At 51.7% G+C, this 15342-nt stretch overlaps 7 protein-coding genes across 7 annotated transcripts; 5 read left to right on the forward strand and 2 right to left on the reverse strand.

Annotated features, from left to right (window-relative positions):
* Positions 1-17: 17 nt before the first annotated feature.
* On the forward strand, positions 18-5345 carry PPTG_11635 (hypothetical protein). The gene has a single exon (XM_008907756.1). It carries the CDS (start codon positions 53-55, stop codon positions 4001-4003), a length of 3951 nt encoding a protein of 1316 aa, XP_008906004.1. The 5' UTR covers positions 18-52; the 3' UTR covers positions 4004-5345.
* Positions 4032-5251, reverse strand: PPTG_11636 (hypothetical protein). The gene has a single exon (XM_008907757.1). The coding sequence runs from the start codon at positions 5213-5215 to the stop codon at positions 4247-4249; it is 969 nt and encodes a 322-aa protein (XP_008906005.1). The 5' UTR covers positions 5216-5251; the 3' UTR covers positions 4032-4246.
* A 521-nt stretch (positions 5346-5866) lies between the features above and the next one.
* PPTG_11637 (hypothetical protein) lies at positions 5867-8089 on the forward strand (the record flags this gene model as incomplete). The annotated part of the gene is made up of 1 exon (XM_008907758.1): positions 5867-8089. One exon carries the CDS (start codon positions 5867-5869, stop codon positions 8087-8089), a length of 2223 nt encoding a protein of 740 aa, XP_008906006.1.
* A 738-nt stretch (positions 8090-8827) lies between these two features.
* PPTG_11638 (hypothetical protein) lies at positions 8828-10252 on the forward strand. The gene has a single exon (XM_008907759.1). The coding sequence runs from the start codon at positions 8852-8854 to the stop codon at positions 10193-10195; it is 1344 nt and encodes a 447-aa protein (XP_008906007.1). The 5' UTR covers positions 8828-8851; the 3' UTR covers positions 10196-10252.
* A 969-nt stretch (positions 10253-11221) lies between these two features.
* PPTG_11639 (hypothetical protein) lies at positions 11222-12665 on the forward strand (the record flags this gene model as incomplete). Its single annotated transcript, XM_008907760.1, has 1 exon — positions 11222-12665. The coding sequence occupies exon 1, from the start codon at positions 11277-11279 to the stop codon at positions 12663-12665; it is 1389 nt and encodes a 462-aa protein (XP_008906008.1). The 5' UTR covers positions 11222-11276.
* A 289-nt stretch (positions 12666-12954) lies between these two features.
* Positions 12955-14268, forward strand: PPTG_11640 (hypothetical protein; the record flags this gene model as incomplete). Its single annotated transcript, XM_008907761.1, has 1 exon — positions 12955-14268. The coding sequence occupies one exon, from the start codon at positions 12955-12957 to the stop codon at positions 14266-14268; it is 1314 nt and encodes a 437-aa protein (XP_008906009.1).
* Positions 14269-14370: 102 nt separating this feature from the next.
* On the reverse strand, positions 14371-15318 carry PPTG_11641 (hypothetical protein; the record flags this gene model as incomplete). The annotated part of the gene is made up of 1 exon (XM_008907762.1): positions 14371-15318. One exon carries the CDS (start codon positions 15316-15318, stop codon positions 14371-14373), a length of 948 nt encoding a protein of 315 aa, XP_008906010.1.
* Positions 15319-15342: the final 24 nt, after the last annotated feature.

Below are 15342 nucleotides of genomic sequence, written 5' to 3' on the forward strand. Positions count from 1 at the left end.
TATCAATAGTTCGAAGTTGTATTTTAACTTGATCTAAGTAAGGAAAAGAGTGATGGTCAAGTTTCCCTTGCGCGGCAAAAAAGACAATTCCGCACGCGCTAAGGACCACGGAGGCGGCGGCGTATACTCAGGCGAGATGTCGTCGGCGGACGAGATCGAGATCCTCACGGACGAAGAACAGGCGCCCACTACACTCAGCAGCGATGAGAACGAGGCCGAGTGGGATCCGAACGCTTCAGTAGACGTCGAAGACGGCGAAGAGGAGAGCGACGGCATCGAAAGTGAAGACTTCGAAGAAGCGGAGGGCGACGAGGAAGCCCAAGCCGGATCTATTAGCGCTTTCTTCCAGCCTCGCAGATCTACGCGTCAAGGTACATCCAATGGTAAGAAAAAAGCGACAGGTAAGAAGCGCAAAGCTCAGCCGTCGGAGCGCTCGGAGCGCTCGGAGCGTGCGGAGCGCTGGAATCGCCGCCGCAAGATCGCGGAGGTGATGGACGACGAAGACTTGGATGATAGCACACGTAGAGCTCGCGAGGCCGAAGCCAAACGTGCCGAAAAGATCGACGCTATCCTAGGCAACTTCTCTAACCTGTCAGAGGACCAGCTAGCTGTAGAGAAGAAACTGTGTCTAAACCCCGTGTCGACAGATGGTAGCCCACCGGAAGGCGAAGAAGGCACAGAAGACGCTCCAATCTTTGTATACAAGGACATCGTTGACAAGCTCAAGGCTCACCAGATTGCCGGTGCCAGGTTTCTATGGGGCCATGTTGCAGTGGAACCGCAAGGTTTCGGCTGCGTCTTGGCAGATTTCATGGGTCTAGGTAAGACTTTACAGGTTATTACGACAGTTCAGGCATTTCTATCGAAGAAGACGCTAAATGAGGCTGGGAAACTCGAGCAGAGACATAAGCATGTGCTTATCTTAGCCCCGACGATTTGTGTACGTAACTGGGAAGCTGAGGTGGTGAAATGGCTGGGTAAGAAGGAGTCACGACGACTTGGATTGTTCACATTGGAGTCGAGTCGTGAGAAGAAAATGTCCGATCGTGTGCAAGTTGTGAAGCAGTGGCAAAAGCACGGTGGATTATTGATTACAGGCTATGAACTGTATCGTCTTCTTGTGTTGCAATCTAGTGGCGAGGAGAAGATCGCTCCAGGTAACCAGAAGTACTCGCACCTGATCAAGAAGGTATACAAATGCCTGTGCAACCCAGGTCCAGATCTTATCGTGCTGGACGAAGGCCATCGAGTCCGTAATCACAAGTCCAAACTGGTCAAGGCACTAGCTCACGTCAAGACTACACGACGCATCATTTTGACTGGCTATCCACTACAGAATCACTTGGAAGAGTACTGGACTATGGTCAACTTTGCGAGACCCGACTATCTGGGATCTTTGGACGAGTTCAAGAACCGATTCGTTGCTCCTATCAAGAACGGACAGTGTATCGATAGCTCCGAGGCAGACTTGCGGCTGGCTCGACAGCGAGCATTCGTGCTGACACGAGAGTTGAAGGCTCTAGTCTTGCGTCGAGATCAACAGTATCTGTTCAAGCAACTACCACCCAAGAAGGAATACGTACTCATGTGCAAGCTGACGGACGCGCAGGCCCAATTGTATCGGGAGTTTCTCAAATATGGCGTTCCTACTCGTGGCAGTTCTGACAAGTTGGACGTCCTTGGTGGATATCACATCGCGCTGGCTATCTCGAACCATCCGGACGTCATTAGTGAGACCTACAAGCGTCTGGAAGAAGAAGAACGCAATGGAAACAGCAAAAAATCAAGCCGACGAGGTGTATCGGATATCTTCGGTGTGGAGGACGGCGGCAATGACTTCGATCCGTATGATGATGTACCTGCGTCTAGACAAGTGCGTAGATCCAGTCCATCTCCACCAACTCGCGGCCCACCTACGATTAATGACGATGACGACGACGATGATGAAAGCGAGGCGGCATTGTTGAATATGCTTGATGCTCCGAGTGCCCCTCCAACGCCGAAACCACCGAAGGCCTTGGAGCCAGGATGGCATCGCTTGAAGTTTGCCCAGAACTTCATGGAAAAGTATGTCCCACATCAACTCGAAGCCAGTGGCAAGATGATGATTCTCATGGAGCTTCTCTCGGCGTGTCAGGATGTCGGCGACCGCGTGATTATTTTCTCTCAGAGTATCCCTACGCTGGACACGATTGGATTAATGATCTCCAAGCACAATAAGTACCAGCGCCGCCACTCGAAGCGTCTCAACTACTTGCGTATTGATGGAAGTACGTCTCAACAGGACAGATTCCGTCAGATCGCGCAATTCAACGACCTGGAAGAAGATATCGACCTTATTATGATCTCAACGAAAGCAGGTGGAGAAGGAATCAATCTTTGTGCTGGCAACCGGATCATTATCTTCGACGTATGCTGGAACCCTTGCAACGACTCGCAGTCCATGTGTCGATCGTATCGCTTTGGACAGACCAAGCCGGTGTTTGTGTACCGTTTCGTGACTATGGGTACAATGGAGAAAAAAGTTTACGACTTGCAGATCCGTAAAGAAGGCGTTGCCAAGCGTATTGTGGATGAAAAGACAACCGAGCGAAAGTTCATGACCTCGGAGCTCCAGAAGTATTTTAGTATCGACGACTTTGAAGACTCTCTGCTTCATGCTCAAGGCAAGGCCGCAGATGATGAAGAACTGGCTATCCAAGCGATTCCTCATGAAGACTCGGTCCTCGAAAGTATCTTGACTGATATGAGGGATCGATCAACAACTGTCACTGCTTCTACTAGTGAAAATGGAGAAATTACCGCTGCTGGTATGCTCGCGGACAGGAGATGCATCATTGATTGGTTCGAGCAAGAAACCATGTTTGAAGAAGATCTGGATCAGCAGTGTTCACCCGCTGAGCAGAAGGAGATTCTGGAGACTCACATGTACTTTAAAGCGGTGCGGAGTTTACGCAGAGGAGGAACGCACCTCATTAACCGCGAAGGTATGTTGATGAAGCACTGCGACAATTGTCGAGCGCCGAACGAGATCTACCCGTCCTCGACTACCAAAGTTCCAGTGCCCACGAGGATTGAGTGCATCTACTGCAGACAGCCCACGTCAACCACAGGAGCAGTCCCTCCGTCGCAGTTACCAGCTCCTTCATTTATGAACCGTATGCCTGGTGTTGCGATGCCTGCGCCAGGCTTGATCCCATCGACGACAATCGTCCCAGGTCGACCACCTATACCTGCCGCGGGAGCTGTCCCGACTCCAGCTCCGAATGGCCGGATCTTGCCTCCTCACTTACAAGCCATTCGTGATCAGCAGCTAAGAGACGGAAAGCTGACTGAAAAGGAACACCTCGACTTGCTAAACCGCCATCAGGCCGAGCAACAGCGGTTAAGGGCAGAGCAGCAGCGGCTAATCCTTTTACGCCAGCAAGTTCAAGCGCAAGCAAAGAAGCGGTTGCAGGAGCGCCTAAGTATGAAGCTACGTGACCGACATCTGCTAGTGCTGCGGCGAGGTATGAAGGGCTGCCAAGATCTTAAGCGGAAGGCCGAAGAGTGTGGTGCTACAATAGCGATCGAGGTGAACCCTCAACTAACGGATATTGTGAGTGCGATGAGCAAGGTAGAAACGTTGAAGTGGCTGAAGCTGACCAAGTTGCCAGGAGATGTGGAAGTGCACGACGATATCTGGCTGCGTAATGAGATTGCGAAGGAGAAAGGATTGCCTTTAATCCCGATTACGTCAAGCTCTACACCAGCAACCGCAGAGGCCGCATCTGCTACAGCGACTGCTGTTGAGTCCAAGACACCTGTTCCTACTACCCCAGTTCCTACGACAACGACGGCCGATCAGAGTCCGCAGACGACAGTGGATAGCAACAGCGACTTCATTGAACTTTTGGACTCCGACGACGAGGATTCTCCAATGCCAGCCACTAACGAGCAACCAGCAAACACCGAGAGTCAAGCCGCTGTGTCTGACGAAGCGGACGTGATCGAGATTTTGTAGTCAGTATGATCAGCCCCAGCAACGAGGTGGAAAGCGTCGAAACCAATCGCCCAGCGAGGACTGGGCGAATATATATATTTGATCCGCGACGGCATCTTTTACTATAGGCGCTGTACCGGTCCTGTGTCGTGTAGAGAAGATCTTTACCGAGCTACTCGGTGGCGACCCCCGTCACCGTTGCGTACTGAATAAGCCGCTGTGTCTTCGTAGATCCAAGCTACAATATCTCACGGTTGGTCCAAGTCATGACAAGATGAAATCGATTGAACTTCGGAATGACATGGAGTTGCTCACAGGCGACACAGCAATACCATTACTCTCCTCTTGATTGCATCCCCCACCTTGTTCTTGGTTGATGCCATCATCGACTGGGGGAAGCATGCTGCCTTCACTGATGGCAGCATCGGCCATCAGAGTCACAACTTGAAGAGGATCGAAGTCCAGCAGCTTGCTCATGGCTTCGAACACGTCCGAAAACGCATCGTACTGTACCACACGCCCATTACCATCGATGCTGATAAGCGCCTTTGTCGGACACACGAAGCTGCGACCCAGCACTTGCTTGACTAATGCGTCGTGGTGCAACGAGTTAGGAAATACAGTCTGGAGTGCAGCGACTGTAACTTGCCCCTCAAACTCCCCAGTGCACTCAATCAGGCAGCCCCCAGCGTCACTGTTAACAACTTTGGTCGAAAAGTTACGGATATGTCGCACGTTAAATAACTGCTTGTATCGTCGCCATTGTTCGTAAAACTCCACTCGGCCTCTGACGTCTCCACCGACGCCAATATTCTCGTCCAATAACCCGGTCAAAAAGCGCTCATCGGAGGCTTTGAGAGCCCCAGGATGGCCGTGTCGAAATACTTTGAAGAAGCCATCGACCGACAATAGCGAGCGAGCGTGGAACTGTTCTCTGGCCACGAGCAGTCGCGTCTCGCGGATGCTTTTCTGCACGAGGCAGTCATGCACTTGCTGACGCAGATCGTTCACGTCCAACGTGAGGTTCAGCAGCAGCGAATTGTCGGTATCGCGCTGGTTTTTGTCTCGAATTTGCTTGAGCGACGGTCTCCACCGCTTTTTCCTCTTAGGAACGAGAGCTCGAGACTGTTGTTGCGTGGTACGTTTAGAGTTACTGTTGCGTACAAGTTGTTCTTGGTTATCCTGGAGTTGATTGTCGCTTGCAGGCGTGTCTAGTAAACGGGAGATCTCCATACCAGGTGATGATGGAGACTCAGTATCTGGTTGCTCGCCAAATGTGGAATGAATCATCGATGAAACAAGATTGCATCTGGACGGCAAAATCTCTAAAATAGAAAACACTGTAACTTTGTTTGATCTGATTCGTCCCTTTAACTTCAAGTTACAGCAAAAAAGTACTTTGTATCGAAAAAGTGCTCATAGCTTATGGCCTTTTATACATGTAGTATGGTGGGTCATAAGCTATGAGCACTTTCTACAGCAAAAAAGTACTTTGTATCGAAAAAGTGTGCATTGCTCCGATCCGGTCGACTTCGGAATCACCTCGGCTTTTGTTTATACTAACAGGCGAGGCAGTGGAGACCTGGGCGGAATCCGTGGATAGCGAGTTTTCCGTTCACAACAAGGACAGACTTCAACCACCTGAGCGCAAAGAACCTTTTTTTTTATTATTACAAACTGGATAGAATCATAGATTTCCTGTGAGCATTTATTTTGTTGTTGTTTTTTTTTGTTTTTCTGTAGCCCCTGCTTTACTTTACAAGTATTATTCTCTAATTATCTTCTTGGGGGCATTTGCAGCATGCAGATTTAAGTTTTTGGTAACCACCGCGCACCAAATCAGTTTAAATATATTGGGCACTTTGATCACAGCCATTGTTCGCCATGGACACGTTCTCGGTGAATACCGCAGTATCCAGACGTTCATGGCCGAAAACTCTGCCCAAGAAGAAGGATACCGGCCAACAATATCGAAAAGAAGCGTCTGTAACTCTCCCCGTCTTGGCTCGACGCCTTAGTGGGCAGATCGGCACTAGTACACGCAACAATTCGTTGCACTCATTTCTCGCCTCGCAACTTGAAGAAAATGACCGTGAATCCTACAGTCGGAGTCAACTACGTGCAATGGCGAACTCCAAACTGCTTCCGAGCAATAACAATAACGTGGCAGTAGCAAACGCACGAATTCACAGCAGCGCTGAACGTCTGACACCACTGGATCCCGCTAGCTTCGAAAAGACCAGAAATCAGCAGCGTCGGCCGCTTCCTGAGCCGATCCAGACCGCAATCAACGAAGTGCTGGCTGTACGAAATGAGGATGAATCAGTAACCGAGAGTGGCGAACGCTGTGACGATGGTAGTATCAACTTTGATGAACCAGAGACGCCAGCAATACCTAAAGTCAAACGTGCAAGTCCATGCAAAAATCAAATACAAAGCCGACGACCGGAATGGAGTAGATACATCCGCCGCATCATGATGACGAAGGGTATTCAGGGCTCCACCTTAGCGCGTTACCGTCGTCTTGTGGGAATCGTTGCTAGGAAGAACCTGAATCAAAGTTTCGCAGGTGCCGCGGAGCGTGTTGTGCAGTACCGACTGGAATTTCGTAGCGCTGTTGCGATTCAGATGATGATTATGAGATTTCTAACTCGACGACGACAAGCCAAGCAATTGCAAAGACATCGAGCTGCTGTTAAAATTCAGCATGTCTGGAGGAGGATACGTGAGCTTGAGAAGCAAAGAAAACTAGCGGAAGCTCATCGATTAGCAAAGATCGAACGATTACTTTGCTTAAGCGCGGCGCGCTCAATCCAGCGATCATTTAGAAAGTATCGCCACATCTGCTATCTACGAGAAGTAGAACGTCGTCAACAGGAGCAGGCGGATACGTTACAGAAAGCCCGTCTCAAACTGTTGCGAAGGTATCAATCCTGGAGAGAGAACTCAAAGCGAGTGAAGGCTGCTATAACATACTCAGAGTTCACCACGCTTGATGTTTCGTCTGGTGATATTCGAAAGGAGAAGGAGATTGGCTGCGGCCCTCAAGAAACGGGTCCATGTTCCGATACCGAAGTGACGACGAATTGCATCTCGATCGTCAAAGGTGAACCAGATGCAACTGAAATTTTAGATGTAGCACCTCATCAAGACATCCTCAACACAACGGAACAGACTCCTGTCCTGATCGACGAAGGGTTGCAAAAGAGTGACGAGCGCTTGAGCGATCAAGAGTTGGAGTCCTGGGTGGACCTCTTTGAGAATTCCTTAATTGTACCACAGCAGGATGAATCACCCGAGAAACATGAGAGCGTGACCACTGCTGCGCCTATTGACGAAAGCCAAACCACCTACCAAAAAGAACTTGCAGTGGATATTTCTTTTCAAAAACGTTCATCACCATACAAAGAGGTTGGACAGAGTACGTCAGAGATTGGTCCTGCTTCGGAAGCTAAAACGGTACCTGAGGGCGATGACGTTTGCGATGGGAACAACGAAGGTGTAAGCGATGTTGAAATACCTGCAGCTCTCGCAAGTCCACGTGATTTAGAACGACCTCCTGACCTTCAAGTGACCGAAGAACAGAGAGTGGAAGAGCTGACTGACCGAGCTACAATTGCAGCTGTAGCACTCGCCAGAGCAATTGCAGCACAACGAATTGTTCGCTTAATATTGCCCAATTTCCAGGCCAGACAAGCACAGCGAACAAACGCTGTGATTCAGATTCAGTGTCTCGCACGCGTGTATCTAGCAAAGTTGTGCTTGCTTCGTGTGCGCTTAGCTGCATTACACTCGCTGCGCGCACAGCTACTCGCGAGCTGGCGTTCAACGGGCCAGATTGAAACGAAAGCAAATGTGGACGAATCTGGTTCCTACGGTACTTATCTTGACCAACACGACGATGAAGACGATGATCTTGACCTAGAGCTGCAGGGATACCAGCCATCTCTTCACGGGGTTGCAGACAACTATATTCACGTGCTACCCACGCGGAACGGTCAAATTCCACCGGGTGTACCGTTGCTACAATCCAGTGCTGGAGCGCCACTTCTTTCGCTCTGGAAGTGGAGTTGGCCTACTGAGCGATGGATCAGCAATAATCAGTAGGTGTTACGCGCAAGCTTGCACGCGCGTGTTGGTAGTGTAATAGGAAAGCAGTTTTAAAGTCCAAAAGTCATCAATTCGACTGGATTTGACTTAAAACTTTGAATTTTTGAGTTCTGAAGCATGATGCGATCACAGTGTGATACTCTGAGATGTTTTTCCAGAACAAAACACTACAGTAGTTCAATTTACTGGCCGTGCATGGAATGTTAAAGCGAGATCACCCTGCACCGGTATCAGTAGGCGTGGTATCACCTTTTTCTTGTAACTAGTAAAATGCTGTGCATTGCTATTTCGAAGTACCGGTCCTTCGGATACTTAGGTTGTCCACATGATTGCATGTTTTTCCTTTGCGATGCCTGTACAGACATCGTTTACTCGAGCAGGTTTTTTTTTTTGGTCGTCAAACGAAGGCTCGATCACCAAGAGCTCGTCATTAATGCGTACTTCGAAGTAGTTTCAAGGCCCTTAGCTTCCAGATCTCCTTGCTAACGTCAGACCATCGTACAGTACACTCCTCTATGTCAACAACTAAATTCTAATAGAACTTCCTCATGACCATTTGAACGTACAGAGCGTCTCTGACGAGCTTCGTCTCCGCAAGCATCAGTCGTCAAAAGTGCTTGCACAGCGTTTGCGCACGGGCACATCACAGATTGGACGGCGCGTAATACAAAAGCCAAGTGTTTTTGCAACACGCTCGCCACGCCAGTTTTTCGCTGCGCCGTCAGTTCAGAAAATTGCGCACGTCCAGCACCAGTAACGATGGAGCCGCTGGAGCTCGAGCTCTCGCCCGTGCAGAAGAAGATGGCCCAGCCCAAGTCGCCCAATAGTGTCGACACTTCTAAGAGCCGTCGCTTGCCCGCCGAGGTGCGTCGGGCGCGACACCGCGACCGCATGCAGCGCCAGCGTCTGGCAGAGAAGAAGAGCATCGAAGTCAAACGTGTGGAGGTCGAGCGCCTCACGCGCGAGTTAGAACACGCTATCAAGCGGCTCTCCACCGAGTTACAGGAGAAAAGCATTGACGAAGGGCACGGAGTCGAGGTGTCGTCTAGCTTAGAAGACAGTTCCAAAAATTTAGATGACAAGGACGAAGTCTGGAAAGGTCAGAGCACGGCCGCCAGACTCGTGCAGCAACGGTATTTAAGCTTGGTGCTGAAGCAAGGCACGATCACGGAAGAGAACCGACGACTGACCGAGAGGTTCCGCGAATGGCAAAAGTTTACCAAGTTATTAGGCGTGGAACACGAGCGGCTACCCAAACATAGTGTTGACTCGGAAGAGCTGCTCGTACCGGAAGGAGGAGCAGGACGCTGGATCGTCTTCTCCGAGGACGAACCTGTTATTTTCTACCAGCCTATTGCACGCAACACGTGCCTTGAACTCGCCTTTACCACATACCAACGTATGCAGGAAATGCTACGTGGTCCCGGTGCTAGGACACTGTACAATGAAGCGTTCGGCTGGAAAGTTTACTTCTCCATGCATGAGGACAATATGAGCAAAATACGCATGCAACATCGATTCACTAAGAGAATCAGCGCGATAGATGCCAATGGAGAACGCGTCACGGGGGATACACTAGCGAAGGCAACGTGGAAAATCATCAGTACGCCGGAACTGTACTCACAGATGTATCGCAGTCCAATGACGTCGAAAATGCTGCAGAATGTGGACGCACACACGAGTGTTCTGATGCGTACATTTCCAGATGCAAACGCAGTGATGCGCATGCGTTTCGTGTGCCTGGTCGTACAGGTTCAGGACTGTGTGATCGACCAGAGTCCGGGCAACTGGAAGAGTGATACCAGACGTCGCGTGACGATGCTGACCTCTATCCTCGACCCGGACAAGTGTTTCCCTCGTGCCAACACCCACTCGCCCAACCCAAAGGTAGAATGGATGCGTGAAGGCATGAGCTATTTGTCGTTTACGGAGATCGACGAGGACAACAGCGTCGAGATCGAGTATGGAGGCCTCACAAATGTGGACAGCGTGACAGCCTCGTGCACAGGTCTGCCATTCGTAACTATGAATATGGGCGAAGCGCTCGTACGCTGGGAGCAGCTTGTGACACCCATGCGTACACTGTCGATCACCGAAAAGTAACTTGTTAGTAGGTCTGTCCATAAATTAATTCATGATTGTGTCCGAGTCGTACTGTAAACTGACCTCGCCTGGGAATCTTGGCCAACTCACGTAGTCTATTGTTGTTTCCTGGCAAATATCTTGTTTTATTTGGCTCGTCCTTTAGCATTATTGTTGAACTGTAGCTAGAAAATGCCGCACGCACTCATACTAGGGATGCAAGACGTACTGTAGAAATTCGTCGACGAAAATGAGTTTCACGAGACCGCCAACACGCCCTTGCACAGCTGAGCCCGGGCAGCAGGAAACTCTTTGAATATCTTAGACGCTGCAGGCCACCGTCGTCACCAAGGTTACTCGGCCAAAAAGCACTATTTAAATACTCCAAATCGATCCTTTTATTTAAGGAACCAAAAGCAAGAAATGCAAAAAGATACTTAATCCAACGACGACCACCAATATGTATTCGATGAGCGTGAATGCCGCCGGACCCTGATCTGGAGGTAACGTTACGTTAACGCAAATCAAAGCGGAGTGGTCGCTGGCGTCATTGAAATCTTGCTCAGCACTTTACACCATGGCCACATCGTGTCGTCCGCATGCCATCGCATTGACCGCAAGCCTAGTACATGAATTTAATAGTAGTTATCACCTCTTCAAGCCCGAGTCAACTGATGTGACACCCGTTGCCTTCGAGTCAGGCATTACCTTGGTTCATGACAACCACCGGATATCAGACACCAACAGATGAGTCGAAAGTAAAGATACTTGGCGAGTTCCTCGCCACTACACAGGACTCGCTTGGGTAGGACCAATCAAAGCCGGTCGGACTGTCGCCACTGACGTCAGCAAGTGTAGCTGCGCCCCAGGCACGGGCAGAGCTGCCCGACCGGACGAAAAGCTATCGCTACCGGTCTCCACAATCATCGCGCAAACGCCTCCAGCGAGGCCTAACGCAAGCAAGCGGCAAAAACACGAACGGGCGGTGTAAAACGCAGGAGGGTGGACGAATTGCTGGGAATTAACGGACCCCGCCGTCCGGTTCGGACGGTCCGATTCCTGCCACTCGAGTTTTAGTCGAGGACCCGGTCTGTTCATAGCAATGGACCACAGCGGCAAGATGCAGCGCTCCCTTGTCGATACCAGCGGGACTGTTTCATGGAGTAGTGGTAGCAGCGAAACCAGTGACGAGCGCGCGATCTACGGGCAGCAACAGGTTCAGTCGCAGCCGTTCGCGACGCCGCCGTGGCCGTCGTTCCAGAGCGAACCGCTCTTCGATGATGAGGTGAAGATTGAAACCTTCGAGAGAAATAAGCAGCAACTCGACGAAGCGAAGGCAGCGCGAAGACGACAGTACCATAAGGAGGTGGTGGCACGCTCGCGTCTCCGTCAAAAGGTGAGCGCCGCCGCGATCCAGCAGCAAGAATTAGTGTTAGGTAGAAAGCTGCACGAGCTTTTGCGGCAGACCGGACACCCCGTGACACAAAGATCGGAATCGACGGTGGTGCCCTGCGAGGACGGAACTTCGAGGGAACAGGAGTTAATGCACCGATACGCCGAACAAGTCGCAACACAAGAACGAATTCTGTTGGAGAACAAGGAGCTGCATCGGAGGATAGAAGACCACGCCAAAGTATACGATGCAATAGAGAAAGCCGACGTCTTAACAGACTACGGAGATTGCGTCAAGGGCGTCGAAAACTTGCAAGTTAACGCGTCCGAACGGTCAACCAGCGGAACCAGCACATGGATATTTTTCGATGACGACCAAGACCCGATCTACTATGTGCCGCTTACGGAGGAAAACTGCAAAGAAGTCGTGCGTACAGTTTTCCAGCGCACGCTCCATCTGTATTCAGAGTTCATGGAGCGGCGTGTGCCGATCTCCGAGCTGGAATTCTTCGGCTGGCGCGTAATGCGGCCTCTAGAAGTAGACCCGAACATACTGCGCTTCCAGCTCATCAAGTCCGTGCGTGTCGTGGACGATTCGATGGACGACATTGTAAACCGTACGTGGCATGCATTCCACGACCCCAAGAGGTTCGCCTCCATCTACAGCACACCCGTGACCACCCGCGTCATTCAAAAGGTGACCGAGGATATGACAGTGCTTATCCAGAATGCGCCGGTTCAGTCCGGCGAGCAGCGGAGTATCCGCTACTTTAATATCCTCGCACGTGCGCGAGGACTCAACGCGCAGAACGAGCGCGTCGTGGCGCTCCTGAAGACGATCGTGAGCCCAACTGACTGCCAGGGCGTCGGTGGTATCACAGCTCAACTCCATGAGATTGAGTGGATGAAGCGGGGCATCTCGTACTTGTTACTGACCGAGGAACCGACGCAGAGCGAAGCGCGAACTGTTCGACTGCATTACGGCTGCGACTACGAGTGCGTGAGCGAAGAGCATGTGCGGTATCTTATGGTGGAAGTGCTGGGCATCGCGTGTCGGTGGGAACAACTGGTGATGCCGTCGCACCGCCTCACTTTCTAACGGTCTCCACAACTGTAGCTCTACGAAGTAGTGACCCCTCCTTCAGCTCCGATCCAAAGTGTGGTCCTGCGCTGAGTCAGCTCCTTTTGGTGTGTCCTCGAGATCCAGAGCTACGGAGGCCACGTCTCTTGCCGTACCGGTGACAGCGAACCGGATGCTTTGCGGCACACACGCTACGTGAGACTCTGGCCCCCCTCGGCGTACTGAATGCTCTGAATAGCATACAAGCAGTTCCTCTTTAAGGACGTTCGGATAAGACGCACATTGCTTACTGCGCACACTCACACTCATGTCCGTACGGCCGACGACGGCGCCGTTGCGCATTGGCCACGGCGCCCGCCCGTTGGCCAGTGAGAGCCACTGGTTGCTGTCCACGGCGGGTAAATGGACCGAGGAGGACGAGAAGGAATGGAAGCGCCAACAGCATCGAGAGAACATGGTCTTCTTCCGACGCAAGAAGAAGGAGCAGCAGGCGGAACTGCGCAACCTGCACCAGCAGCTCGAACACCGTCTACAGCAGCATCTGGCCATGCAGCGCCGTGCCGCGGCGCGCGCGTCCAGAGCTCAGCATCGACCTGATCGAACCGAACAGAAGCGCGCCGCGGTAGTCCACTTGATAGCGGAGACGGAAGCACTCAAGATTGAGAATACGGCGCTACGAGATCGCATCGACAACCACAAGACGCTGCGTGAAAGCGTCGTTGAAGCCGGCGACGGGATCGAGTCGAACGCCACTGAGCCCACTAGTAGCGTCAGCAGTCGGGACGGGAGCAACTCAGACTCGTCACTATCGGGGAGCTCCCTGTCCTCTGGTTCCTCGTCCTTATCGTACTTGCTCTCGTTGCAGCGCGGCTGGCGCGTCCACTTTCCAGACGGCGAGCCATCCTTCCACTTCCATCCATTCTCTAAGGAGCAACTGGACGCTGTTCGACAAGGTTACGACGCCAAGTTCGCAATGTCTCCGCCAATGGAGTCTGTGGGGAACATGTTCGGGTGGGACGTCGAACGTGCGCCGTTGATGCCTCATCCGACTCTGAACGTACTGATCTCGCGGGTCCGATACACGCGACGCATTCACTGTGCTGGAGGATCGGCGCATGGTACGATGGACAAGCTGGACGTGGACTCTTGGCCAGTATTGACGACTCCTGAGTTGTGGCAGCGTATCCACGGGAATGTCCATGTAGTTACGTCTCAGGTTCTGCAAGCGGTCGACGAGGACACGTACGTCATCGCGCGGAATACTCCGAATCCCACGCTTGGTGTCAACGTTCGATATCTCAACTTAGTAAGTCGGCGACGACTTCAGCTACCAGACGGACGACGGTCAATCAGCTACGCCTTGGTGGTCGTGACTTCTGATGCAAACAAGCGCAGTCGCGAGGCGGAGCCAGAAGCCGAACGGCGACGTGTACACTGGGTAAACGAAGGCGGAGCGTATATGACGCTTACGCAGCTCGATAATGACACACTTGAGGTGGTGTACGACCACTGCTCCGGCTGTATGAATGAACAGCATGCGCAGTACTGCCTCGTGGACTGGGGCCACATCGTTATCCGTTGGGAACAGCTAGTAACGCCGTCACGGACGCTCGCATTCTGATATTACATCGAACTGCATGTAAGATAAAAAAAACTGAAGGTCATACTTTGAAGTCTCTTTGATCATCTACCTTTGCATGTGGCAATACTCTCTTTTCTGTTGTTAAAAGCGTAAAAGTCTAGCCGGAGAAACAGCCTGTTCCATTCCTACTGGGAATCGAATCCAGTCGATGTAGAGCTCTCGGCCGTGCACCTCATTCAGGCATTCGGCCCACTGGTCAAACACGACGTCGATAGTAGACTCATCCACTTCGGTAATTGTCATGTACGTGCCACCCTGAAGAACCCACTTCACGTTTTCCTGCTCTCCTTCAGCTTGTCTGTTCCGTAAGTTAGCAGCCGAGTCCGCGACAGTCAAGATGTACTTGTCCACGCGTTTGCCATCGGGTCGCTGTTCTCGCGTGTGTCGTGCGAGGACGATGTACCGCAGATGAACTTCGCCCGGGATGTTGCCTACCATTATCAGAGCATTCTCGTTAAAGTTTTGAAGTGGTTGGTAGCAAATGCTGCCAATCTGGGCACAACCCCAGCTTCTCGGCGTCACCAACACTGGCCATACGTTCTTGTCCAAATGCGGCAAGATCCTATGCGCTTTGACGAGAGAGCAACGCAGCCGTCTCGTGAATCGAGCGTGGGCCACGAAGGACGTTCCCGCTTCGTTTCGAACGAGAGGCGCGTAGTCTACCGTCCAACCCAAGATCTTCCCGACTGTGGCAGTACAGGGATGACGCTCGGCATACACGACGTCGTTGTTCTTAAGGATATTGTCGAACTCTTCCCGTGTGAACGGACTGAAGTAGAAGGACGGCGCGCCGTTCGGAAGCTGCACGCACCATCCATCGTCATCTCGTCGAGCGAGTACAGGCGGTTCATTAGAACGGATCTGGTCCAGGAACTCCTGGGTCTCGCGCTCCAACTGCGCCTTAACCTTGAGTTTGTCCTCGATAGCTTCTTTCAATGCGACGTTCTCACTCATCAGCGCTGCGCGCTCGACGGTCACGTGGCGGTAGGCCTCAGCAGCTGAACGAATCGTTAGCTCATCGAACGCCATTCGAGCCTCCAGTACACGGCGCTG

This window comes from Phytophthora parasitica, assembly GCF_000247585.1.
Source record: "Phytophthora parasitica INRA-310 unplaced genomic scaffold supercont2.27, whole genome shotgun sequence".
Lineage (NCBI taxonomy): Eukaryota > Oomycota > Peronosporomycetes > Peronosporales > Peronosporaceae > Phytophthora > Phytophthora nicotianae.

What these genes read in the sequence shown, in the direction of transcription:
- PPTG_11636 (XM_008907757.1), bottom strand. Translation starts at nt 5,215, where the DNA reads ATGGAGATCTCCCGTTTACTAGACACGCCTGCAAGCGACAATCAACTC.
- PPTG_11638 (XM_008907759.1), top strand. Translation starts at nt 8,852, where the DNA reads ATGGAGCCGCTGGAGCTCGAGCTCTCGCCCGTGCAGAAGAAGATGGCC.
- PPTG_11635 (XM_008907756.1), top strand. Translation starts at nt 53, where the DNA reads ATGGTCAAGTTTCCCTTGCGCGGCAAAAAAGACAATTCCGCACGCGCT.